Consider the following 27,270-nt stretch of genomic DNA (forward strand, 5'->3'; position numbering starts at 1 on the left):
AAAACCGGCAAGAAAGATACTCCATGGGTCGCTTGGTCAGTTACATGAACAGAAAGTTTGACAACTGCAAGTTCCCCAAACACCAGATATTGTTTCTGAATGCTGCCCGCCCACCTGCCAGGGTCTGCTTACTGCGCAGGCTCAGTTCACAGCTTGGCGTGTGATTGACGGCAACTGCTGACCAATAGGAAATGAGGGAATGCCTGGAGGACTGATTTTGGGGATGGTCCACCAACCAATCAGAATGTGAGGGCGGGACTTACTGTTGACAATGGGCGGCGCTGATTGGCTGCGCGACACAGTTGCCCCTCTGAAGATGGCGGTCGTTAACCGCTCAGCGGAAAGAGCCCCAATAGTGACCGCTGGTTTGAACCCAGGACCAGGAGCGTCTTATTCGGATTTGGAGCCTAACTGGATGTATTTGAAGCTTTCCTTTCTGACCCACCCAACGGCTCAAACGGCAGCTTCTCACCGGCTGAGAATTTCCACATGGCTGCCCGAGGCCAGCTTCATATCCACACAGCGCATGCTCAGATCACAAAGCCCGGGTGAAGTGACGATAATTTGGACCCACAGAACGAGCCGGTCAGGAGGACCGAGCCTCAGAGGCTGGCCCTCCAGCCAATAGGAGTGAATGAGGGGCGGGATTGGAGGACCGAGCGGCAGCAGCTGGTCCTCCAGCCAATGGGAGTAAATGAGGGGTGGAGCTAGCGGTGATGTTCCACAGTGGGAGTGAGCCTAGACTAACTGGGGATTGGACCCCGGGGATATTCCCGGTGTGCGCATTTTATTTAATAATCTTTATTGTCACAAGTAGGCTTATATTAACACTGCAATGAAATTACTGTGAAAATCCCCTAGCTGCCACATTCCGGCGCCTGTTTGGGTCCACTGAGGGAGAATTCAGAATGTCCAAATTACCTAAAAAGCACATTTTTCTGGACTTGTGGGAGGAAACCAGAGCACCCGGAGGAAACCCATGCACACATGGGGAGAACGTGCAGACTCCACACAGACAGTGACCCAAGCCGGGAACCAAACCTGGGACCTTGTCGTTGTGAAGCAACAGTGCTAACTACTGTGCTACCATGAGGCCGTTATTCTGCTGTCTGACACATACATCAATAAAATGGGGAATTCCTGGAAACACTGCGGCTTCTTGATCTGGAGATCAAATGGCTGATGTGTAATTGCTCCACCAGTCGGTCTCTCCTATCCAATTTACCTTGGCCCCTCAATTTTAGCTCCCACAGTTAAAACATCCCTCAGCCTCCAAAGAACAGCCTCTCCATTCTTTCCCCTTTGTGATAACTCTCCAATCCGATCAACATCCTCGTAAATCTCCTCTGTACCTCTCTGTCTGGCATGAACACATCCTCCTTGTAATGCGATAAACAGAATGGTACACTAATCTCGCTGTGGTCTAATTTATACAGCTCTAATATCACCTGCCTGATCTTTTAATGAAAACAGAAAATGTTGGAAATACTCAACAGCTCTGGCAGCATCAGTGGAGAGAGAGGAGTTTCAGATCTGCAATCTTTCATCAACAGAAAATTCTGGACATTACTCTTGTACGCTATGTCTCACTTAATATTGGTGTTGTGGAGAAGATAATTATATGAAATAATCCATGGCGATCCAGATACAGAATGATTGTTTATTAGTCAATGCATTGGGACAGCACCACTTCAGAGAACGATCTCTGGAGCTGACTCTCCCCAGTTGAGAAATCAAGCAATATTTATACATTGTAGGCAAGGGATTACTTACATTTGAACATTGTCTGATTCAGACTTATGCAAGTTGTGGATGTTCAGAAAGCAGAGTAATCATTTTTCACACTCATCCCTCTATGGCTCCTCTTGATGCTAACTGGCTCCACCTTGCATCGTCAGCCGTGTCTGCCACTTTAGGACATGGAAACAAATACTGAAAAACAAGTTACTGATGTGGGCCCTGCTGGTGTCTTAGAAACCAAGTTGCAGTCTGTAAAACAAGTTACTGAAGAACAAGTTACTGATATGAGCCTTGCAGGTGACTGTGTCTTTGCTACATCAGCCTGTTTCTGGGTGATGTCTTTACCCTTAGTGTGGAATTTTCCTTTAACTTTGGAAAACACAGGTCAAAATACTATTTTAAGATCCTTTAATAGACTATAATTATTATCTGCCCTAATAAATCATTATAATTAAACCAAATGCATTAGTTCTCCTTTTACAATGGAAAGTATCCTGTGTGCCTTTTCAACCACCTCATCTACCTCTCCTGTTACTTTCAGGGATCTGTGGACATGCACTCCGATCTCCCTCTGTGCCTCTACACTTCTCACTCTCATACCAGTAATATTATTTCTCTTTTCCTTGTTTGCCCGCCCCAAATGTATTTATTACTTCACAATGTTGCAAATAATCTCCATTTGTTACTTGTTTCCCACCTGATCAGTCGACTGATATTTTCCTGCAGGTTACAGCTTTCTTCCTCACTGTCAACCGCAAAACTGCCAATGTCTTAAACATGCCCCCTATGTCAAAGTCGAAATCATTGATATATACCACACAAAGCATGGAATCTTATCCTGAGAAATATTAAATCCCACTGGAAACAGCTTCCAGGCACAAACATACCTCTCAAACATTCCCCGTTTGCTTCCTGTTGCTCCAGCTGATGACATTTCCTGCACTTGTGACCGTCCAGCCTATGAGAAAGTTGCTGCTTTTCCCACAGGGAACTGGATTGCACTCCACGGGACTAGGATGCCCTGCCGTGTCTTTATTTATCTGATTATTAACTGACTGAACCAGAATCAATTTCATATTAAAATAAATAACGGTTTATCAGCTACTCACCAATCAGCTTCTTCCATTGTATTGAAGTCACCTTGCTTTATTGAGTTAATTGAAATGATTTTCTTAATTTTATTATCTAAACACCTCAGATTTTAATTAACTGAGAAATTGAGATTTCCTCACTGTTGCAATCCTTTGTTAGTTAGTGTTATCTTTATCCCCTAGATTTGATTAACTGAACATTGAATGTAACTATATGATAAATTATGAATTTTTAAAAAGATTTACATTAGTTGATTAATATATCCTTACTTTATAGTTGATTAATGTAGTGACCAGAACTGTACTCAGCACTCTCGCTGTGCTCTTATGTTTTACAAAGTCCAAACATAATCTCCCTGTTCTTTCATTCTGGGCCTCAGACAAGAAAGAAAAGTGTCCCAAATGCCTTCTTGACCACCTGATCTACCTGTCCAGCGATCTTCGGGAATCTGTGGTTTTTGAATCCAAGGTCACTGTTCCTGAATAATTCTCAGTATCATCCCATTTATTCTTCATTCCCTTCTCTTGTTTACCCTCCAAATTCTTGATGTCACACTGTTCCAAATTGAATTCATTTGCCATTTTCCTGTCCATCTGACCCAGTCTATTGATATCTTTCTGCTGTCCATGGATTTATTCTGCATCACAATAATCTTTTTGTGTCACAAGTAGGCTGACATTAACGCTGCCACACTACGGCACCTGTTCGAGTAACTGGGGGAGAATCCAGAATGTCACCTTTAACAAGCACGTCTTTCAGGACTTGTAAGAGGAAACCGGAACACCCGGAGGAAACCCAATCATTGTCAAACACATGAATAACTTCTGTACCTTCTGCCAATTTCTGAATCATAGCTCCTATATTTATCTCAAAATCATTGATTTATACTACAGAACTATGGAACCCCACATGAAATAGGCGTCCAAATAAATTTCAGTTCTGAATGTGATTAACAGCAGCAATAACAGCAGAATCCAAATCCGGATGCTGCCTGTGAACTTGCTGGTGTCTGAGCAGATTGTTTGACAGAGCAAATGCCTTCCCACACATGGGGCCGTTGAATGGCCTCTCCCCAGTGTTAACTCGCTGGTGTTTCAGCAGATTCTGTTTACTTTTAAATTCCTTCTCACAGTGCGAACATATAAATGGTCTCTGATCGGTGTGAACAAGTTGGTGTATCAGAAGATTGGATGAATCAATGAAGTCCTATCCCCACACACACAAGATGAATGGCCTCTCCCCAGTGTGAACTCGATAGTGTCTCAGAAGGTGAGCTAACCGAGTGAATCGCTTCCCACAGATCGAGCAGGTGAATGGCCTCTCCCCAGTATGAATATGTTGGTGTTTCAGAAGTTCCCGTTTGCTTAAAAGTTTTCTCACAATCAGAATAATTAAAAGATCTCTAATCAGTGTGAACAAATTGGTGAACCAGAAGGTGGGAGGAACAAGTGAATCTCTTCCCACACACGGAGCAGGTGAATGGCCTCTCCCCAGTGTGAGTGCGATGATGTATCAGTAAATCCTTTTTACTTTTAAAGCTCTTCTCATAATCAGAACACTTAAAAGGTCTCTGATCAGTATGAACACGTTGGTGTGTCAGGAGGTGTGATGACTGAATGAATCCCTTCCCACACACAGAGCAGGTGAATGGCCTCTCCCCAGTGCGAGTGCTTTGGTGCAACAGTAAATCTTTTCTGCTTTTAAAGCTCTTGTCACAGTAAGCACATTTAAATGGTCTCTGATCAGAGTGGACCTGATGGTGGGTCCGGAGGTTTGATAAAGCATTAAATCCCTTCCCACAATCCAGACAGGTGAATGGCCTCTCACCAATGTGAACGTGCTGGTGAGTGTAAAGGCTGGATGACTGAGTGAATCCCTTCTAACAAACAGAGCAGGTGAATGGCCTCTCCCCAGTGTAACTGTGTCGATGAGTTTCCACTTCAGATGGATAATTTAAAAAAATATATATATTTATTAAAGTTTTTTAACACAATTTTTCTCCCTTACAAACAATAACCCCCCCCCCCCTCGTAACATAAAAACCCGACAAATCGCGCAGAGCAAGATATATACATGGCAAAATGATATATTTACACAGCTTTGTACACTGGCCCTCACCCGTACGTGCCAGTTTCCCCAACCCTTCATGTTATCTCTTGCTCATCCACCCTCCCAGGCACCCTTCCCCCCCCCCCTCCCGGGACGTCCCCTCCACCCCCCCCCCCCCCCCAAGGTTGCTGCTGCTGCTGACCGACCTTCCTCTAATGCTCTGCAAGATAGTCTAGGAACGGTTGCCACCGCCAGTCGAACCCCTGCGCAGACCCTCTCAAGGCGAACTTAATCCTCTCCAACTTTATGAACCCAGCCATATCATTTATCCAGGCCTCCAGGCTGGGGGGCTTCGCCTCCTTCCATAAGACATAGGAGTGGAAGTAAGGCCATTCGGCCCATCGAGTCCACTCCACCATTCAATCATGGCTGATTTCAACTCCATTTACCCGCTCTCTCTCCATAGCCCTTAATTCCACGAGAAATCAAGAATTTATCAACTTCTGTCTTAAAGACACTCAACGTCCCGGCCTCCACCGCCCTCTGTGGCAATGAATTCCACATACCCACCACTCTCTGGCTGAAGAAATTTCTCCTCATCTCTGTTCTAAAGTGACTCCCTTTTATTCTAAGGCTGTGCCCCTGGGTCCTAGTCTCCCCTGCTAATGGAAATAACTTCCCTACATCCACCCTATCTAAGCCATTCATTATCTTGTAAGTTTCTACTAGATCTCCCCTCAACGTCCTAAACTCCAATGAATATAATCCCAGGATCCTCAGACGACTTCCACATTAGGAAGATCCTTCGCCGGGCTACTAGGGACGCAAAGGCCAGAATGCCGGCCTCTTTCGCCTCCTGCACTCATGGTTCGTCCACTACTCCAAATATTGCTAGCCCCCAGCTTGGCTTGACCCGGACTATCACCACCTGAGATATTGCTCCCGCCACTCCTCTCCAGAGCCCCTCCAGTGCCGGGCATGACCAAAACATATGGACATGGTTCGCCGGGCTCCCTGAGCACCTCCCACATCTGTCCTCTACCCCAAAGAACCTACTCAACCTCGCCCCCGTCAAGTGCGCTCTGTGGACCACCTTAAATTGTATTAGGCTGAGCCTGGCACACGAGGAGGAAGAATTAACCCTACCTAGGGCATCAGCCCACAGACCTTCCTCGATCTCCTCCCCCAGCTCCTCCTCCCATTTACCCTTCAACTCTTCTACCAGCACTTCCCCCTCTTCTTTCAACTCCTGGTGTATTTCCGACACCTTGCCCTCCCCGACCCATACACCCGAGATCACCCTATCTTGAACTTCTTGTGCCGGGAGCAACGGGAATTCCCTCACCTGTCGCCTCACAAAAGCCCTCACCTGCATATATCTAAAGGCATTTCCTGGGGGTTTCAGATGCATAATTGAAACCCTTCCCACAATCCCCACATTTCCGCGGTTTCTCAGTGGTGCCGGTACCGGTCCTTATGTCTGTTCAGGTTGGACGATGAGTTGAAGCCTCATCTACACAGCCTGAGTACGGTCTCTTCCGGATGTAAATGGTGCAATTTTGTTTCAGACTCTGTGACTGGTTAAAGCTCTTTGCACAGTCAGTGTGTATGTGCCTCAGAGCTTTTCCAGTTGCACTGATATTTGCAATCTTTTCTCTCAGACAGGACAAACATTTCTCCTTCCACATTGAAAGACTGATGATTTTCAACTCCTGATGAATCAATAGACTCTATTAGGACTTGACATGATGTTTGGTTTGAATTTCCCATCTGCAATCCTTATATTCTGTAAAAGAAGTTTACTTAGATTCTACAATGCACAAACAGGCCAGTTGCTCCAACTGTTCTGCTGCTGATTATCCTCGACACACATCTCCTTCCATCCCGTCCACCTCATCTCAGCCTGTCAGCTGATCTTTCCATTCCCTTTTCTCATGTGCTTATCCCATTTCCTTTTGGAAACAACCCAGCACTTTCTTCAACTCCTTCCCTGGTAACAAGTTGCACATTCTAATCCAGTGAATGAAGAAATGTATCCATATCTCCCTCTTGGATTTATTAGTAACTCTCTTGTATTTATGACCTAGTTTATAATAATGGAGAGAGAGCGGGTAAATGGAGTTGAAATCAGCCATGATTGAATGGTGGAGTGGACTCGATGGGCCGAATGGCCTTACTTCCGCTCCTATGTCTTATGGTCTTAATAATAATATTTATTATTGTCACAAGTAGGCTTACATTAACGTTGCAATCAAGTTACTGTGACAAGCCCCCAGTTGCCACATTCCAGTGACTGTTTGGGTTCAGAGGGAGAATTCAGAATGTCCAATTCACCGAACAAGCACATCTTTCAGGACCTGTGGGAGGAAACCCGAGTATTCGGAGGAAACCCACACCGACACGGGGAGAACATGCAGACTCCGCATAGACAGTGACCCAAGCGGGAATTGAACCTGGAACCCTGCCACTGTGAAGCAACAGTGCTTGTCAGCCTCCTCCGTGTCAAGCGCGAAACCAGCTAATCCCGCACAGTTTCTCAGTGCTAACCACTGTGCTACTATGCCGCCCATGTTTATTCCTGGCTCCTAGTTTTCGACTCCTTTATAATTGGCAGCATCCGCCCCATCTCTCCCCTGTCCAACCCACAGATCGTTTTAAAACTTTGCATCAGGTCACGACTGAGTCACTTGATTTCTAAAGCAAATAAGGCCCAATCTGTTTAATTAATTGCCCGATAGTTGGAATCTCTGTTTACAAAGATCATCTCTATGCATCCAGGTTAGAAATTGGGGAGACGAACCTTCTTTGTTTAAGTTCGCGCCTGTGAGGTTGCTTCTTCTGTGAAGATCCGGCACCCCCAGAGCCCCGCCCTTCATTCACTGATTGGTTGGAGGACCAGCCAGTCCAGTTCGGTCATCCAACCAATCCTCTTCTCCTATTGTTCCGGAGCTGCCGTCAATCATTGCCCGGGCATTGTGAGGTGTCAGGTGAGAGGTCGTAGGCGGGGTTTACAAATCCCGAATGCGACCCCAGAGCAGAATGTGAAACAATGTTATTATTGATCGATCAGCCCGTCAGCCTGAGTCTCACCGTCAGCAACCGTCACAATGCCCGGGTGATTGACGGTAGCTCCGGACCAATAGGAGGAGGAGGAGGGTGGGGCTGAAAGACCGACTGGGAGCGGCTGGTCCTCCAACCAATCGGAGTGAGTGAGGGGCGGGCCAGGCTGTGATTGAAGCATGCGCAGTGTGGGTAATGGCGGTGCAGAAGGGCGTATTTTTCATTTTCGAAATCGGTAATAGGCGTTTAACAATATGGAGGAAGCGAGAGATCGCGCGAGTGGGCGGAAATGTGTAAAGCTGTTACAATCGGAAACCTCGGAATAGTTTACGGGACCCAGTTTGTACCCAGCGGAGCTGCAGATCCTCATGTTCAGCTCGGGTTAACGGCCGCCATCTTTATTGGATGTGCATCAGGGCGCATGCGCGTTTGTCATCTTTGCCAGGGCGATGTTTCAATGAGTGGGAGGAGCTTGTTCCCCATTGTTCAGAATGGAGACAACTTGTCCATCAAACTGCATTAGTCTTTGAGTCCCAATGTCTTGTTGATGATGCAAAGCGGTGGCAGAGATGGAAAGAAAACGAAGCTAATCCTGCTCTCCAGATTTCACTGTCTCATTGGACGTCCTGTCCTATGTGTCGAAAGCTCTGAGGCTCTGTTCAGCCACATGAAGACCCAGGGCAGAAACTCACAACCCTGAGTCAACATCATTCTCAAATCAGGGGAATGCTGATGGCAAGAGGGACAGTGTTCAGGGGTTCGGAGGGGCGGGGGGGGGGGGGGGGTGGGGGGGGGGGGGGGGGGGGGTGGGGGGGGGGGGTGGGGGGGGGGGGTGGGGGGTGGGGGGGGGGGGTGGGGGGGGGGTGGGGGGTGGGGGGGGGGGGGGTGGGGGGGGGGGGGGGGGGGGGGGGGGGGGGGTGGGGGCGGGGGCGGGCATGAGCAGTCATCCTGGACCAGGGAGCAGGAGGAGAGAATGTGGTGAATTTCTATCCTGGACTGATAGTGATTAATTTTGGAAACTCCTTTTACAGGGGGTTAGTAGGGGAGGATTTACACACAGCAAATACAAGCCTGGAGAAATATTTATCTTTCCCGAATTTTAAGAAGTTTAACAGGTTTATTTGGAATCACGAGTTTTCAGAGTGTAGCTTTTTAATCAGGTGAATGAAGAGGAATGTTACACAAACACAGCCAATGATGAAAGATGATATTTTGAATGCAACTCTTTGCAGGTAATTAAGTCTTTACACGTCCAGGCGGTGCGACTGGAGAGAGGGTTAATCACAGCTTGAAGAGGTGTGACTTTTCTCAAGCCAGGACAGTTGCAACTTAGATATATTATTTACAGTTTGTAATAAAGTAAATAGCATTATTATTTCTTGTCTTGCAATATAAAACTGTAGCTATGTTATAGATTTCCAGTCATCTCTTCCCTCAGAGAGTTGTTAGTCTTTGGATTTTGCTTCCATGGGGACCAGTTGTATCTGGGGGTCAGACAGTTTGACAGATATTTTATGAAAATGAAATGAAATTATTGACACTGGAGTTCAGGGTTATGGGAACAGGTAGGAAAATAGAGTGAAAGCTGAGATGAGGAGGAATTTCTTCACTTGAGGATATGGTGAAGCTTTGGCATTCTCTTCCCAGAAGTTCTATGTTTTATGAATGTGCAGCTTAAGTCGTCAAGTATGTTCAAGACAAATATTGATAAGTTTCTAGAGATTGAAGATATCGAGGATATGGGGATCGTGTGGGGAAATGGTGCTGATGTGGCCAATGATTGCATTGAATGATTGAGCAGACTTGATGGGCAGAATAGCCTACTCTTGCTCCTATTATAATCCCTGTGTCCTGGTCAGGAAGCAGTGAGCTGAGCTTGGATCTGTCAATCAACATGAATCAGCACCTTCAGGAGAATTGGGAGGGTGAATATTAGATACAGCAGAGTGAGAATGGAGGGAGATTGTGTGGGATGGAGATTTACAGTTTTTGGAGAACAAAAGAGGAAATAATGTTCCACAGGAACTAGAATTGTCTGTTCTGAATTTCTATCCTGTACTAACTGATGACTTTTGTAAATTGTTTTTAAAGGATATTGGAAGAGGAGGAATTATAGACAGAAATCTCAAACATCACATCTCGATGTGACAAACTCACTCGATTCCTTCTGATCTGAATATCATCGGCGAGAAGGAGAAATGTTTGTCCGATCTGTTGGCTTCAAAGGATTTTAAACGTGAGTGTGAATCGAACAGCACCGAGACCCACAAAACATACACCCAAGTGCGAGTGTTCCAGTGAACTGACTGGAAAGAGCTTCAGCCAGTTACACAGCCTGAAAAAACATCACGCCATTCACAGTGAGGAGAAACCACACACGTGTTGTGTGTGTAGACAAGGCTTCCACTGATTGTCGACTCTGGAGAGACACGAGGCGACCAAAACATGGAGAAACCGTGGAAATGTGGGGACTGTGGGAAGGGATACAGAGCCCCATCAGAGCTGGAAACTCATCGACGCAGTCACACTGGGGAGAGGCCGTTCACCTGCTCTCAGTGTGGGAAGGGATTCACTCGGTTATCCAACCTGCAGACACACCAGCGGGTTCACACTGGGGAGAAGCCATTCACCTGCTCTCAGTGTGGGAAGGGATTCACTCTGTTATCTCACCTGCAGACACACCAGCGAGTTCACACTGGGGAGAAGCCATTCACCTGCTCCCAGTGTGGGCAGAGATTCCGTGCTTCATTCACGCTGCAGAGACATCAGCGAGTTCACACTGGGGAGAGGCCATTCACCTGCTCTCAGTGTGGGAAGGGATTCATTGAATCAACCACCCTGCAGAGACATCAACAAATTCACACTGGGGAGAAGCCATTCACCTGCTCTCAGTGTGGGAAGGGATTCATTGATTCATCCACCCGACAGAGACATCAGCGAATTCACACTGGGGAGAGGCCGTTCATCTGCTCTCAGTGTGGGAAGGGATTCACTCAGTTATCCAGTCTGCAGACACACCAGCGAGTTCACACTGGGGAGAAGCCATTCACTTGCTCTCAGTGTGGGCAGCGATTCCGTGCTTCATTCACCCTGTGGAGACACCAGCGAGTTCACACTGGGGAGAGGCCATTCACCTGCCCTCAGTGTGGGAAGGGATTCATTGATTCATCCATCCTGCGAAAACATCAGCGAGTTCACACTGGGGAGAGGTCAATCATCTGCTCTCAGTGTGGGAAGGGATTCACACAGTTGGTAAATCTGCAGACACATCAGCGAATTCACACTGGGGTGAGGCCGTTCACCTGCTATCAATGTGGGAAGGGATTTATTTATTCATCCACACTACAGAAACATCAGCGAGTTCACACTGGAGAGAGGCCATTCACCTGCTCTCATTGTGGGAAAGGATTCATTGATTCATTCACCCTGCTGCAACATCAGCGAGTTCACACTGGGGAGAGGCCATTCACCTGCTCTCAGTGTGGGAAGGGATTGTGTGGGAAGGGATTCACACAGTTATCCAGTCTGCAGACACACCAGCGAGTTCACACTGGGGAGAAGGTATTCACCTGCTCTCAGTGTGGGAAGGAATTCACTTGGTTATCCGGGCTGCAGTCACACCAGCGAGTTCACACTGGGGAGAAGCCATTCACCTGCTCTCAGTGTGGAAAGGAATTCACTTGGTTATCTGGACTGCAGAGACACCAGCGAGTTCACACTGGGGAGAGACCATTCACCTGCTCTTAGTGTGGGAAGGGATTACATAGAAACATGGAAAATAATGAGCAGGGAAGAGATCATTTTGGCCCTTCGCACCTGCTCTGCCATTCGTTTATGATCATGGCTTAATCATCCAACTCCATAACCTAATCCCACTTTTCCCTTCATATCCTTTGATCCCCGAAGTGCTGTATCTAACTGCTTCTTGAAAAACATACAATGTATTGGCCTCAACTATTTCCTGTGGTAACAAATTCCACTGACTCACCACTCTCTGATGAAGAAATTATTCATCTCTGTCCTAAATGGTCTACCCCATATCCTGAGACTGCGACCTCTGGTTCTGTACACTCCCGCCTTCGGGAAACTTCTTTCCTGCATCTACCCTGTCAAGTCCTGTTAGAAATATTGATAGGTTTCTATGAGCTCCCCCATTCTTTCTGAACTCCAGCGAATACAATCCTAACTGATTAAATCTATCATATGTCAGTCCCACCATCCCAGGAATCAGTCTGGTAAACCTTCGCTGCACTCCCTCTAGAGCAAGAACATCCGTCCTCCGATAAGGAGATCACTATTCCAGGTATGATCTCGCTAAGATATCCCTGCTCCTGTACTCAAAAACTGCTCACAATGAAGGCTCGCATTGCCATTTGCCAACTTTACCGCCTGCTGTAGCTGCATGCTGACCTTTAGTGACTGGTGTGCGAGGATTTCCAGGTCTCGTTGCACATTCCCCTTCTCCTAATTTATGACAATTCCGCTAATAGTCTGCTGTCTCATTTTTGGTACCAAAGTGGATAACCTCACATTTCTCCAGATTATACTGTATCTGTCATTCACATTGGCCCACTCACTCAACTTGTGCAAATCACACTTGAAGGATCTCTGCATCCTCCTCACAGCTCACCCTCCCACGCAACTTGGTATTATCTGCAAATTTGGAGATATTGCATTTTGTTCCCTCATCTTAATCGGTAATATATAGGGTGGCACAGTGGTTGAGCACTGCTGCCTGACGGAGCTGAGGACCAAGGTTCAATCCTGGCCGCGGATCACTGTCTGTGTGGAGACAAATTCTCCTCGTGTCTGCATGGGTCTCACCCCCATAACCCAAAGATGTACAGGGTAGGTGAATTGGCCACGATAAATTGCCCCTTAATTGGAAAAAAAGAATTGGGTACTTTAAATTTGAAAAGAATAATCATGAATATATCTTGTGAATATCTGGGGCCCTACCACCGATCCCTGCAGTACCCCACTAGATAAGTCACTGCCTGCCAATTTGAAAAAGACCCATTAATTCCTACTCTTTGTTTCCTGTCTGACAACCAGTTTTTTTATCCATCTCAAGAGACTACACCTGATCCCATACGCTTTAATTTTACACACTAGTCTCTTATGCGGGACTTTGTTGAAAGTCATCTGAAAGCCCAAATATACCACATCCACTGGCTCCCCCTCGTCAACTCTACCAGTTACACCCTTGAAGAATTCCAGTAGATTTGTCAAGCATGATTTCCCCTTCATCAATCCATGCTGACTCTGTCCGATCTGCCATTGGTTTCGAAGTGCTTTTCGATAAAATCTTTGATAATGGATTCTAGAATTTTCCCCACTACCAATGTCAGGCTTACTGGTCTATAATTCCCTGTTTTCTCTATCTCGCTTTTTAAATAGTGGAGTTACATAAACCACCCTCCAATCTGCAGGAACTGTTCCAGAGTCTATAGAATCCTGGAAGATGACCACCAATACATCCACTATTTCTAGAGCCACTTCCTTAAGTACTTTGGGTTGCAGATTATCAGGCCCTGGGGATTTATCAGCCTTCAATCCCATCAATTTCCCCAACACTATTTCTCTAATATTGATCTCCTTCAGTTCCTCCCTCTCACTAAATCCTTCGTTCCCCAACATTTCTGGTGCCTGATTTGTGCCCTCATTTGTGAATACAGAATCAAAGTATGTATTTATTTGTTCAATCATTTTTTTGTCCCCTGTTATCCACTCTCCTATTTCTGACTAAGAAACCTACATTTGTCTTCACCAACTTTCTCTTCACATTCCTATAGAAACTTTTCCAATCAGCCTAATGTCCTGATTTATGCCATTCCCAACATCACCACTGCAGTTTGGAGTCTGTATACGATGCCCACTTATTTTTTTGCCCTTTGCTGTTTCTCAGCTCTACCCATACAGATTCCACATTGTCGGAACATATACCCTTCCTCACTATTGTATTATTTTCCTCTTTAACCATGGGCGACATGGGTAGCACAGTGGTTAGAACTGTTGCTTCACATTGCCAGGGTCCCAGGCTCGATTCCTGGCTTGGGTCCCTGTCTGTGCAGAGTTTGCACGTTCTCACCGTGTTTGCTGGTTTTCCTTCGGGTGCTCCGATTTTCTCCCAACAAGTCCCGAAAGATGTGTTCTTAGGTGAATTGGGCATTCAGAATTCTTGCTCAATATATCTGAACAGGTGCCGGAGTGTGGCGACTAGGGGATTTTCACAGTAACTTCATTGCAGTGTTAATGTAAGCCTACTTGTGACAAGAATAAAGATTATTATTATTAACCAGCAGTGCCACTCCACTGCCTTTTCCTTTTTGTCTGTCCTTCCTAAATACTGAATATATTCGATTCCCATCCCTGGTCATCCTGCAGCCATGTCTCCATAACCCCGATTATCTCACTCCCGTTTACGTGTATTTGCAATTCACTCGATTATGCCGTCTGCAGTCACACCAGGGAGTTCATACTGGGGAGAGGCTGTTCACCTGCTCTCAATGTGCAAAGGGATTTTGTAATTCATCGCACTTACTGAGACACCAACAAGTTTACAACCGAATACAGGGATTGAATTCTGTTCTCAATTACATCCAGGTCTGCATTTTGTTCATTCTGTTGGAGGTTAAGATGTTTCATTCTCTTTTCTGTTTGGAAACCCCAAAAATCATGCCACATTGTCATGAAGGTGGTTACATGGTTGTTTTGTTTAATTAATCTTGGTGCTTCTCACAGAAGAAAATTATCAGGGTATGAGGGGCAAGTTGTCTGAGGTGCACTGGGAAACTACATTAAATAGTATGGTGGGTGACAGGCAAGCACTAATATTTAAAGAATTATTGCAGATTTACGTGGGGATCGGTTAGCTCAGTTGGCTGGATGGCTGGTTTGTGCTGCGTGATACCAACAGCACAGGTTAAATTCCCATACCGGCTGAGGGTAGCCATGGTCCGTGTCAGTATTTGTGCTCCACATGATTCTCCACCCACCCCTCTACATCTCCCCACATCAGCATCTCCTTCTATTCCTTTCTCCCTCATGTATGTATCTCGCTTTCCATTCAATGTATTCATGCTGTTCACCTCAACCACTCGCATCACCACACTCGCTGGGTAAGGCGGTGTCTATTGAAATTCCTATTGGATTATTGAATCCCTTCATAATCTGAAAGACTTCCATCAGGTCACCCATCAGTCTGCTCTTTTCCAGAAAAAAGCAGCCCCAGCCTTTCCTGAGTGTTAAATGCTCTCAGTTCTGTATATTATGAATCTTTGTTGCACCTTATCCAGTGCCTCTATTTCCTTTTTCTAAATGGAGATCACCAATGTTGGCAGTGCTCCCAGTGTAGTCGAACCCTGGTTCTCATCAAATTGAATATTTCCTCCATGCTTTTCAATTCTATCCCTCTGGAATGGAACCCTATATATGGGCTCCACACTTTAGGAAAGATGTGAAGTTCTTAGTTAGGGTGTAGAGGACATTTACAAGAATGGCACCAGAGATGAGGGATTCCAGTTAGTTGGAGTGACTGGAGCAGCTGAATTTCTCTCCTGAGATCACAGCATCTGAAGGGTGGCGATTGGGGCAATTCAGCCCTTTGAGACCATGTCGGCTCCCTGTGGGGGAAGCCAGTCTGTTCATTTCCCCGTTCTATCCCGAAATCTCTGCAGGTTTATTTCTCTCAGTGCCCGTCCAATTTTGTATTGAAATCCTTCCGTCATCTCTGCATCTCCTCCCCTCATAGGCAGTAGGTTCCAGGTTGTTACCACCCCCTTTACATGTACACAAGGCTGCTAGAGCACAGAGGAGTCTATTTGGCCATTTTTCCCATTCCAGGTCTTTGTACAGCGACCCATTTAACCCCAGAGTTGGACTTATGTTTTATTTTTCAGAATGTAACAAATTCCCTTTTGGAAGTTGCAGTCCAATGAGATTCCAGCACCATTTATAGACAGTGCATTCCAAATCACAACAACCCGCTGTGTTTTACAACAAATAATTGTGCATATGGTGTATCTGGAGTTTCACAAAGTATTCAAAATGGTGTCAATGACGTGGCTACTACACAAAATTAAGACTCTACCTTTATCAATAAATTGGTGAGGACACCAAGTGTAATATATCCTCGTTTGCAGACAATTAGAACAAAAGTACATTTCTATAAAACCTCTCACTACCACTGGACCTCCTAAAGTGTTTTAAAGCCAATGGAGTACGTTCAAATATATTTACTGTTGTAATGTTGGAAACTAAGTATGCATGTGTAATCACATTTAGTTTCAAAATTGTTATTTTCACTTAAAAAAAAAAAATTCATTTTTCCCAATTAAGGAACAATTTAGCATGGCCAATCCACCTACCATGGACATCTTTGGGTTGCGGGGTGAAACCCACAAGACCACGTGAAGAATGTGCAAACTTACACTGGCAGTGACCCAGGCTCAGGATCGAACCTAGGACCTCGGTGTCGTGAGGCAGCAATTCTAACCATTGCGCCACCATGCTGCCCGTAAACTCTTATTTTCATAGTGTATTCACTGGCCTTCGTAATAAGGTCAAGGAAGCCCTTTTATACCTCTGACATGTGGCTTCCTGCAGCTATTTCACCTTCTGTACCTTTTTTATATTAACTCTGTATTGATTTCATCGCAAAAAAAACTAATTATATTCAAGATAATTCAGTAGTGAACATTGATTATCATTAGTGAATTGGTGTTTTCGGTAATTATTATTTTCTTTAAATAATTTTTATTGAGGTTTTCAGAAAATATCAACAACAAAATGGAAAAGGAACCCAATAGAATTAAATACAGAACAAAATAAAACAACCCCTGTGCCCCCTCCCCCCCTATACATAAATAATAAATTAACATCCCGAATTAACACATAGCAAATATATACACCCCCTCAGGTCCCCCAGTGTAAACAAACAAAAATAAAATAGAAACCCCCCCCCCCCACGGGTTGCTGCTGCTGACCATTGTCTACCGTTCTGCCAGGAAGTCCAAGAACGGTTGCCACTGCCTGAAAAACCCTTGCACGGATCCCCTTAAGGCAAATTTCACCCTCTCCAATTTAATAAACCCCGCCATATCGTTGATCCAGGATTCCACGCTTGGGGGCCTTCAATCCTTCCACTGAAGAAGAATCCTTCGCCGGGCTACCAGGGACGCAAAGGCCAGAATACCGGCCTCTTTCGCCTCCTGCACTCCTGGCTCCACTGCAACCCCAAATATTGCGAGCCCCCAGCCCGGTTTGACCTTGGATCCTACCACAAAGAACAACAAAGAACAAAGAAATGTACAGCACATGAACAGGCCCTTCGGCCCTCCAAGCCCGTGCCCGACCATGCTGCCCGACTAAACTACAATCTTCTACACTTCCTGGGTCCGTATCCTTCTATTCCCATCCTATTCATATATTTGTCAAGATGCCCCTTAAATGTCACTATCGTCCCTGCTTCCACCACCTCCTCCGGTAGCGAGTTCCAGGCACCCATTACCCTCTGCGTAAAATACTTGCCTCGTACATCTACTCTAAACCTTGCCCCTCTCACCTTAAACCTATGCCCCCCTAGTAATTGACCCCTCTACCCTGGGGAAAAGCCTCTGACTATCCACTCTGTCTATGCCCCTCATAATTTTGTATACCTCTATCAGGTCTCCAACCTTCGACGCCGTCCTCGCTACGCCCTTCCAAAATTCCTCCAGCGCTGGGCATGCCCAAAACATATGGGTGTGGTTTGCTGGGCTCCCTCAGCACCTAACACACCTGTCCTCACCCCCCCCCAAAGAACCGGCTCATCCTTGTCCCGGTCATGTGTGCTCTGTGCAGCACATAAACTGTATGGGGCTGAGCCTCGTGCACAAAGAGGAAGAGTTCACCCTCCCAAGGGCATCTGCCCACGTCCCCTCCTCGATCTCCTCCCCCCAACTCCTCCCACTTACCTTTCAACTCCACCACCGAGGCCCCCTCCTCCTCCTGCATCACCTGGTAAGTTGCCGAGATCTTCTCCTCTCCAACCGCCCCCCCCCACCCCCCCCCCCCCCCCCCCCCCCCCCGAGAACGCCCTGTCCTGTACTGTGCGTGGCAGCAGCCGCGGGAATTCCACCTCTTGCCGCCTGGCAAACGCCCTTACCTGTAAAAACCTAAAGTTGTTCCCGGGGGGGAGCCCATACTTCTCCAGCTCACCCAGGCTTGCGAACTTCCCATCCACAAACGGGTCCCCCAATCTTCTTATCCCTGCCCTGTGCCACCCCGAAAATCTATTCTCCCTGGGACAAACCGGTGGTTCCCCCATATTGGGGTCCACACCGAAGCCCCCACTTCCCCTCTGTGCTGCCTCCACTGCCCCCAGATTTTGAGGGCAGCTGCCACCCCTGGGCTTGTGGTATACCTCATTGGAGGGAGCGGCAGTGGCGCCGTTGCCAGCACCTCCAGACTCGTACCTTCACAAAATGCCGTCTCCAGCCTCTTCCATGCAGCCCCCTCCGCCTCCATCACCCACTTGCGCACCATCGCCACATTGGTGGCCCAGTAGTACCCACAGATGTTGGGCAGTGCCAGCCCCCCCATCCCTACTCCACTCCAGGAACACCCTCGGAGTCCCTCGCACCCCACACATACCCCGTTATGCTCCTGTTCACCCACCTAAGAAGGCCTTCCGGATAAGAATGCATTCTCTGCTCGGTTCGAGCAGGTAACCAACAATCCGCTGGCGAGTGCCCCAGCAGCCCATAATTCACCCATACCCACCATCACAGCTTCCGAAGTCAGACTGGCCTTCCTGAAAGTGAACCCTCGGAAGGCGACGGGCCCAGACGGGATACCTGGTCGTGCACTCAGAGCCTGCGCGGACCAGCTGGCAGAGGTATTCACGGATATCTTTAACCTGTCCCCTACTCCACTCCGAGTTCCCCACCTGCTTCAAGAAGACCAGCATCATACCGGTACCAAAGAAGAACCAGGCAACGTGCCTCAATAACTACCGACCAGTGGCCCTGACTTCAGTCGAAAATGAAGTGCTTCGAGAGGTTGATCATGAAGCGCATCACCTCCATACTCCCAGAACGCCTTGATCCATTGCAATTCGCATACCGCTGCAACTGGTCCACATCAGACACCATTTCCCTGGCCCTACACTCATCCCTAGAGCATCACGAAAACAAGGACTCCTACATTAGACTCCTATTTATTGACTACAGCTCCGCCTTCAACACCATAATCCCAGCGAAGCTCATATCAAAGCTCCAAAACCTAGGACTTGGCTCCCCACTCTGCAACTGGATCCTCGATTTTCTGACCAACAGACCACAATTAGTAAGAACGAACAACAACACCTCCTCCACAATAGTCCTCAACACCGGCACCCCACAAGGCTGCGTACTTAGCCCCCGACTCGACTCCCTGTACACACACGACTGCGTGGCAAAACTTGGTTCCAACTCCATCTACAAGTTTGCTGACGATACGACCATAGTGGGCCGGACCTCAAATAACAATGAGTCCGAATACAGGAGGGAGATAGAGAACCTAGTGGAGTGGTGTAGCGACAACAATCTCTCCCTCAATGCCAGCAAAACTAAAGAGCTGGTAATTGACTTCAGGAAACAAAGTACTGTACACACCCCTGTCAGCATCAACGGGGCCGAGGTGGAGATGGTTAGCAGTTTCAAAATTCCATGGGGTGCACATCTCCAAAAATCTGTCCTGGTCCACCCACGTCGACGCTACCACCAAGAAGGCACAACAGCACCTATACTTCCTCAGGAAACTAAGGAAATTCGGCATGTCCACATTAACCCTTACCAACTTTTACAGATGCAGCATAGAAAGCATCCTATCAGGCTGCATCACAGCCTGGTATGGCAACTGCTCGGCCCAGGACCGCAAGAAACTTCAGAGAGTCGTGAACACCGCCCAGTCCATCACACGAACCTGCCTCCCATCCATTGACTCCATCTACACCTCCCGCTGCCTGGGGAAAGCGGGCAGTACAATCAAAGATCCCTCCCACCCGGCTTACTCACTCTTCCAACTTCTTCCATCGGGCAGGAGATACAGAAGTCTGAGAACATGCACGAACAGACTCAAAAACATCTTCTTCCCCACTGTCACCAGACTCCTAAATGACCCTCTTCTGGACTGATTTCATTAACACTACACCCTGTATGCTTCATCCGATGCCAGTGCTTATGTAGTTACATTGTATATGTTGTGTTGCCCTATTATGTATTTTCTTTTGTTCCCTTTCCTTCTCATGTACTTAATGATCTGTTCAGCTGCTCGCAGAAAAATACTTTTTGCTGTACCTCGGTACACGTGACAATAAACAAATCCAATCCAATCCAGAATGGGGAGGCACTGGAACAGGAACGAAAACCTTGGGAGCACCGTCATCTTAACTGACTGCACCCTACCCACCAGGGACATCGGCAGTGCATCCCACCTCATAAACACCTCCTCCATTTGCTCCACTAGCCTCGTGAAATTAAGTCTATGCAGGGCCCCCCAGCTCCTGGCCACCTGGACCCCCAAATACCTGAAGCTCCTCTCCGTCCTTTTTAGTGGGAGCTCGCCAATCCCCCTCTCCTGGTCCCCTGGGTGAACCACGAACAACTCACTCTTCCCCATGTTGAGCTTGTACCGTGAGAAATCCCCTCACTCCCTGAGGATCCTCATTACCTCCGGCATTCCCCGCACCGGGGCGCGACATACAGCAGCAAGTCGTCCCCATAGAGCGACACCCTATGCTCCTCCCCACCCCGCACCAACCCCCTCTAGATCCTCGACTTCCTCAGTGCCATAGCCAGGGGTTCAATCGCCAGTGCGAAGAGCAGGGGGGACAGGGGACACCCCTGCTTCGTACCTCGATGCAACCGAAAGTACTCAGACCTCCTCTTGTTCGTGGCCACACTCGCCATCGGGACCTTGTACAACAGCCTAACCCACCTGACAAACCCCTCCCCAAACCTGAACCTCTTCAGTACCTCCCACAAGTACCCACACTCTACCCTATCGAAGGCCTTCTCAGCGTCCATCGCCACCACTATCTCCGCCTCCCCCTCCCTCGCCGGCATCATAATAACGTTCAGGAGCCTCCACACATTCGCGTTCAACTGCCTCCCCTTCACGAACCCCGTCTGGTCTTCATGTATGATCTGCGGCACACAATCCTCAATCCTCATGGCTAAGACCTTCGCCAGCACCTTGGCATCTACGTTTAACAACAAAATCGGCCTATAAGACCCACACTGCAGGGGATCCTTGTACCGCTTCGGGATCAAGGAGATCAGTGCCCAGACATTGTCGGGGGCAAAGGCCCCCCCCCCACTCCCTTGCCTCATTGAAGGTCCTAACTAGCAACGGGGACCAACAGGTCCACATATTTCTTGTAGAAACCGTCCGGCCCCGGTGCCTTCCCCGCCTGCATGCTCCCTATCCCTTTGGCCAGCTCCTCCAGCCCAATCAGGGCCCCTAATCCCACCACCAGTCCCTCCTCCACCTTTGGAAACCTCAATTGGTCCGGAAAGCGGCCCATTCCTCCCTCCTCCAGTGGGGGCTCATACCGATACAGTTCCTCATAAAAGTCCCTGAAGACCCCATTGATGCCAACCCCACTCCACACCACACTCCCTCCCCTATCCTTAACTCCCCCGATCTCCCTAGCTGCATCCCGCATCCGAAGCTGATGTGCCAGCAACCGACTTGCCTTTTCCCCATCCTCATAAATCGCCCCCTGGGCCTTCCTCCACTGCGCCTCTGCCTTCCTGGTGGTCAACAGGTCGAATTCGGCCTGGAGGCTCTGCCTCTCCCTCAACAGTCCCTCCTCAGGCACCTCTGTGTCCCTCCTGTCTACCCTCACCATCTCCCCACCAGCCTCTCCCTCTCCCTCTGCTCTCTCCTCTCCTTGTGGGCCCTAATTGAGATCAGTTCTCCCCTAACCACCGCCTTCAGTGCCTCCCAGACCATCCCCATTCAGACCTCCCCATTATCGTTGGCCTCCAAGTATCGGTCTATGCTTCCTCGGACCAGCTCACTCACCTCCTCGTCCGCCAACAGCCCCACCTCCAAGCGCCACAACGGGCGCTGGTCCCTCTCCTCCCCCAGCTCTAGGTCTACCCAATGCGCGGCGTGATCCGAAATGGCTATCGCCGAGTACTCGGTATCCTCTACTCTCAGCGCCCTACTCATAATAAAAAAGTCGATCTGGGAATCAGCCTTATGAACATGCGAGAAGAATGAAAATTCCCTAGCCTCCAGCCTTGCAAATCTCCAAAGGTCCACTCCTCCCATCTGGTCCATAAACCCTCTCAGCACTTTAGCCGCCGCCGCCTTCCTACCTGTCCTAGACCTGGAGCGATCCAGTGCCGGATCTAACACCGAGTAAAAATTCCCCCCCCCCATTATCAGGCCCCCCACTTCCAAGTCCGGGATCCGACCCAACATGCGCCGCATAAAACCCGCATCGTCCCAGTTCGGGGCGTACACGTTGACCAGCACCACCCTCTCCCCTTGCAGCTCACCACTTACCATTACATACCTGCCGCCATTGTCTGTCACAATGCTCGACGCCTCGAACGACACCCTCTTTCCTACCAAGATCGCCACGCCCCGATTTTTGGCATCCAGCCCCGAATGAAACACCTGACCTACCCACCCCTTCCTCAATCTTACCTGGTCTGCCACCTTCAGGTGTGTTTCCTGGAGCATGATCACATCCGCCTTCAGCCCCTTCAGGTGCGCGAACACCCGGGCCCACTTGACCGGCCCGTTCAGACCCCTTACATTCCAGGCTATCAGCCGGGTCAGGGGACTACCCGCCCCCCTCCCCCGCCGACTAGCCATAACCCCTCCTCGGCCAGCCACGCACCCGCACCCCACAACCAGCCCGTTCCACACGGCGGCAGACCCCATCCTAAGCCCCTCTACTCGCTCCAGCTCTCCCTTGACCATACCAGCAGCAACCGGCTTCCCACCCCCCCACACCCCCCCGCCCCCAGCTAGGACCCCTCCTGGCTGCTTTGCTCCCCCCATTGCACTCCCGCAAGTCAGCTGACCCCGGCCACTTCCGCCACTCCTTCGACTCCTCCCATTGTGGAACATACCCTCCTCCTCCATTACCCATCAGCAGGCTCTCCGCCTCCTCCTTCCATCCCAAGCGCAGGAAACAACCCTCGTGGCCCGGCCCCGCCCCCTCCAGCCTTCAGCGCGGGAAAAAGCCCACGCTTTCCATCTGCCCGGCCCCTCCACCTCTGCCGCAGCTCCTTTTACAGGCCCAGTCCCCTGACCCCCGACTCGGGCCTCCCCCTCCCCCGCGGGGCCCCATCCCCTCTACCGGCCATCCACCCCACTCCATTTACTTACCTCCCTCCAAGAACCCACCCGACAGACCCAAACCAAACAGTGCCCAACCCACCCTAACCACCCACACCAAACCAAAAAGAAACAAGAGCAAAGAACCCCCCCTCAAAATATAACACACCAACAGCAATCCCCGACCACCCATCCCGACCCTCAGTTTGTGTCCAGCTTCTCGGCCTGAAAAAAGGCCCACGCCTCCTCCACAGACTAAAATGAATGGTTCCGGTCCTTGTAGGTGACCCACAGTCGCGCCGGCTGCAACATGCCAAACTTCACACACTTCCCGTGCAGCACCGCCTTCGCCCGGTTGTACCCGGCCCTCTTCTTCACTACCTCCGCACTCCAGTCCTGATATATTCAAACCTCCGCATTCTCCCACCTGCTGCTCCTCTCCTTCTTGGCCCACCCGAGTACGCACTCCCGATCGACGAACCGATGGAACCGCACCAGCACCGCCCGTGGAGGCTCGTTAGCCTTGGGTCTCCTCGCCAGCACTCTATGGGCCCCTTCCAGCTCCAGGGGCCCATGGAAGGACCCCGCTCCCATCAGCGAGTTTAACATGGTGACCACATAGGCCCCCACGTCCGACCCCTCCAGCCCCTCCGGGAGGCCCAGGATCCGCAAATTCTTCCGACTCGACCGATTCTCCATCTCCTCGAACCGTTCCTGCCATTTCTCGTGGAGTGCCTCGTGCACCTCCACCTTTACCGCAAGGCCTAAGATCTCGTCCTCGTTGTCGGAGATCTTTTGTCGGACCTCGCGGATCGCCACACTGTGGGCCATCTGGGTTCCCAGTAGCTTGTTGATAGAAGCCTTCATCAGCTCCAGCAGGTCCGCTTTGAGCTCCCTGAAGCAGCGCTGGATAACCTCCTACTGCTCCTCCGCCCACTGCGTCCACGCTGCCTGGTCCCCGCCCGCCGCCATGTTGCTCTTCTTCCCTCGCACTTCTTTGGGTTCACCACCACTTTTTTAGTCGCCCTGCTCCTGGTCCAAGCCATACGCTGTCAGGGAAATATTGCAATCTTCTTCCCACACCGGAAAATGTCAAAAACAAAATTCCGTTGGTGGCCCTGAAAAGAGCCCATAAGTCCATTCCAAGGGGGAGCTGCCGAACGTGCGACTTAGCTCTGCATAGCCGCAACCAGAAGTCGTGTCAGGTTATTATTTTGCAAAGACTAGATCTTTATTTTAAAAAATATCATGATCAACCAAAATGTTTTCAGAAACTGCAGAGCTATCAGAATTTGTTTGAAAAAAAAAAATGATTCGATAATTTTGCGAAGTTACGAGATGTGGTGATAAGCCTGTATATATTACATGTACTCAGCAGTGTGACCTCCCACCAGCAGTTGGCGTCAGGCATCAGTCAGGTGACATCCGGCTACCAGCAGAAAGTTGTAAAGCGTACATGAGGCCAGTCGCACATAAGGGTAGTTCCAAGAGAGTTAATTATAACTTGGTCTGTATAGCATTCTGATCGTTACCGTACCACGTGTACATTAATAAATCATCGTTCTGGTTAATTCACCAGCAGTTCTGTAGAATCACTGCAAGACAAGATCACAGAACAGAACATGAGATATCATATTCTGTCAAGAATATGTGGGCTAGGTATTGGAGTAATAGTATTGTTACTGGGCGAGTAATCCAGAGACCCAGGTTAATGCACTGGGGATCTGGGATTGAATCTGCCGATGACAGATGGTGAAACTGAATAAAAGTCTTGAATTAAAAGTCTAATGATAATACTCTTGATTGTTGTGAAAACTCATCTGGTTCACTAATGTCCTTCAAGAAATGTTGTGGTTGACTAGAACGTGCCCTCTGAAATAGCCTCACAAGACATGCAGTTCAAGGGCAATTGGAATGAACAGTAAATGCTGGCCCAGCCAGTGACGCCCACCTCCCATGAATGAATAATTTTTAAGGCGGCTCATTGTTCAATTCGAAGATGAGTAAGAAACTGTCTCTTTGATTGGATTTGATTTATTGTCACATGTACCGAGGCACAGAAAAAGTATTGTTCTGCGTACAGTCCAGACAGATCGTTCCATACATGAAAAAACAAAGTGCGGATCTTGGCAGTTTGCTCAGTTCACAAAAGATTTTATTGGCTTTGCAGATGTAGATTAATATTTTAATCACCATCCAAAACATACCTAGACAATTCATATAGACAGACACAAACTGAATTAAAGGAAATGACAGAGATTTAACTGAACCTCATTTTTGAAAGATTCGGCCTTAATGATGGAGAAACAGGAAAAGCCACTCAGGAGAATGTGGAACTCCAGGCTCAGTGCGGATTTGCTGTCACCTCCTTTCTTATACATGAACGGGATTGAGGCTGCAGAATGTTTCACACCAAAACACAGAGGGGTCAAATATAAGCAACACCTAATTCTCAATTCACTTCCATTTAATTATATTTGACTTTGTTTAAAAGCTGTCTGAGGTCAAACTGAACAAAGCACCATGGGATTTGTATTACCCAGTGAAACGCTTTCTTTTCTTGGTCAGTCATGTTTGCAATTCAATGGTGTATATTTCAGAGTTATTCAGGGTGAAGACTCGAGATCTATTCAATTCTAAATGAAGTAATATATAACTAATGCAGAATGGTGGTTAGCACAATTGCTTCACAGCTCCAGGGTCCCAGGTTCGATTCCCGGCTTGGGTCACTGTCTGTGCGGAGTCTGCACGTTCTCCCCGTGTGTGCGTGGGTTTCCTCCGGGTGCTCCGGTTTCCTCCCACAGTCCAAAGATGTGCAGGTTAGGTGGATTGGCCATGATAAATTGCCCTTAGTGTCTAAAATTGCCCTTAGTGTTGGGTGGGGTTACTGGGTTATGGGGATAGGGTGGAGGTGTGGGCTTGAGTAGGGTGTTCTTTCGAAAGAGCCGGTGCAAACTCGATGGGCCGAATGTCCTCCTTCTGCATTGTAAATTCTATGATTCTATAATAAATATACTGATGTTCAACACTGAATAATGAAGCAAATATTGAGTAAAATTGGGGGAAATTTTCTGTAGGAAGATAAGAATGATGCATTAATGATTGAACAGAGAGCATTATTCCATTAGATATTTGCTGAACAATAAGTTCAATATAAGTTCTATATCTTATGGTCTTACAAGTTGAGACATCTGTTTTAAAGGAACAGCTGTCTTCATGTAATCAGTGACCTGGCCTCTCAGCCGAACCATTGAAAGCTGCTGCAAGACTGTGCAGTTGAATGTTGCACAGGGCCATTGGGTACTGTGCTGCCAGCTGTTTCTGTAGCGTAGAGGTTATCACATTCACCTAATGCGTGAAAAGGTGCATGGTTCGAAACTGGCAGAAGCATTAAATGCTTCTCATTTATTTATTTTTATTTAAAAACAATATTTTGTTGGGGGGCCATTTAGCATGGCCAATCCACCGAACTTGCACATATTTGAGTTGTGGGGATGAAGCCCACGCAGACACGGGGAGAATGTGCAAACTCATAGAATCATAGAAATTACAGTGCAGAAGGAGGCCATTCGGCCCATCGAGTCTGCTCTTGGAAAGAGCACCCTACCAAGGTCCACACCTCCATCCTATCCACATAACACAGTAGCCCCACCCAACACTAAGGGCAATTTATCATGGCCAATCCACCTACCCTGCACATCTTTGGACTGTGGGAGGAAACCGGAGTACCCGGAGGAAACCCACGCACACATGGGGAGAATGTGCAAACTCCGCACAGACAGGGACCCAAGCCGGAATCGAACCTGGGACCCTGGAGTTGTGAAGCAATTGTGCTATCCACAATGCTACCATGCTGCCCCTCCACACGGACAGTGACCCAGGGCCGGGATTCGAACCCAGGTCCTCAGCGCCGTAAGCTGCAATGCTAACTGCTGTGCCATGTGACGCCGTAAATGCTTCCCATTTATGATGTGGCGATGCTGGCGTTGGATGGCGGTGGGCACA

The 27,270-nt window shown here is 48.3% G+C and overlaps 2 protein-coding genes across 2 annotated transcripts in view; both read left to right on the plus strand.

The window, feature by feature from the left end:
* Positions 1 to 8,118: 8,118 nt before the first annotated feature.
* Positions 8,119 to 27,270, plus strand: part of LOC140417829 (uncharacterized) — a 36,745-nt gene continuing 17,593 nt past the window's right edge. Inside the window, exons 1-2 of the mRNA XM_072501280.1 lie at positions 8,119 to 8,176; positions 10,033 to 11,502. Of these exons, the coding sequence (XP_072357381.1) occupies positions 10,387 to 11,502 (1,116 nt within the window). The 5' untranslated portion in view covers positions 8,119 to 8,176; positions 10,033 to 10,386. The remainder of the gene's footprint in view (positions 8,177 to 10,032; positions 11,503 to 27,270) is intronic.
* The window catches only part of LOC140419320 (uncharacterized), a 270,976-nt gene continuing 259,504 nt past the window's right edge, over positions 15,799 to 27,270 (plus strand). Inside the window, exon 1 of the mRNA XM_072503161.1 lies at positions 15,799 to 15,960. The gene's annotated coding sequence lies outside the window, so the exon portion shown is untranslated. The remainder of the gene's footprint in view (positions 15,961 to 27,270) is intronic.

This window comes from Scyliorhinus torazame, chromosome 5 (genome assembly GCF_047496885.1).
Source record: "Scyliorhinus torazame isolate Kashiwa2021f chromosome 5, sScyTor2.1, whole genome shotgun sequence".
Lineage (NCBI taxonomy): Eukaryota > Metazoa > Chordata > Chondrichthyes > Carcharhiniformes > Scyliorhinidae > Scyliorhinus > Scyliorhinus torazame.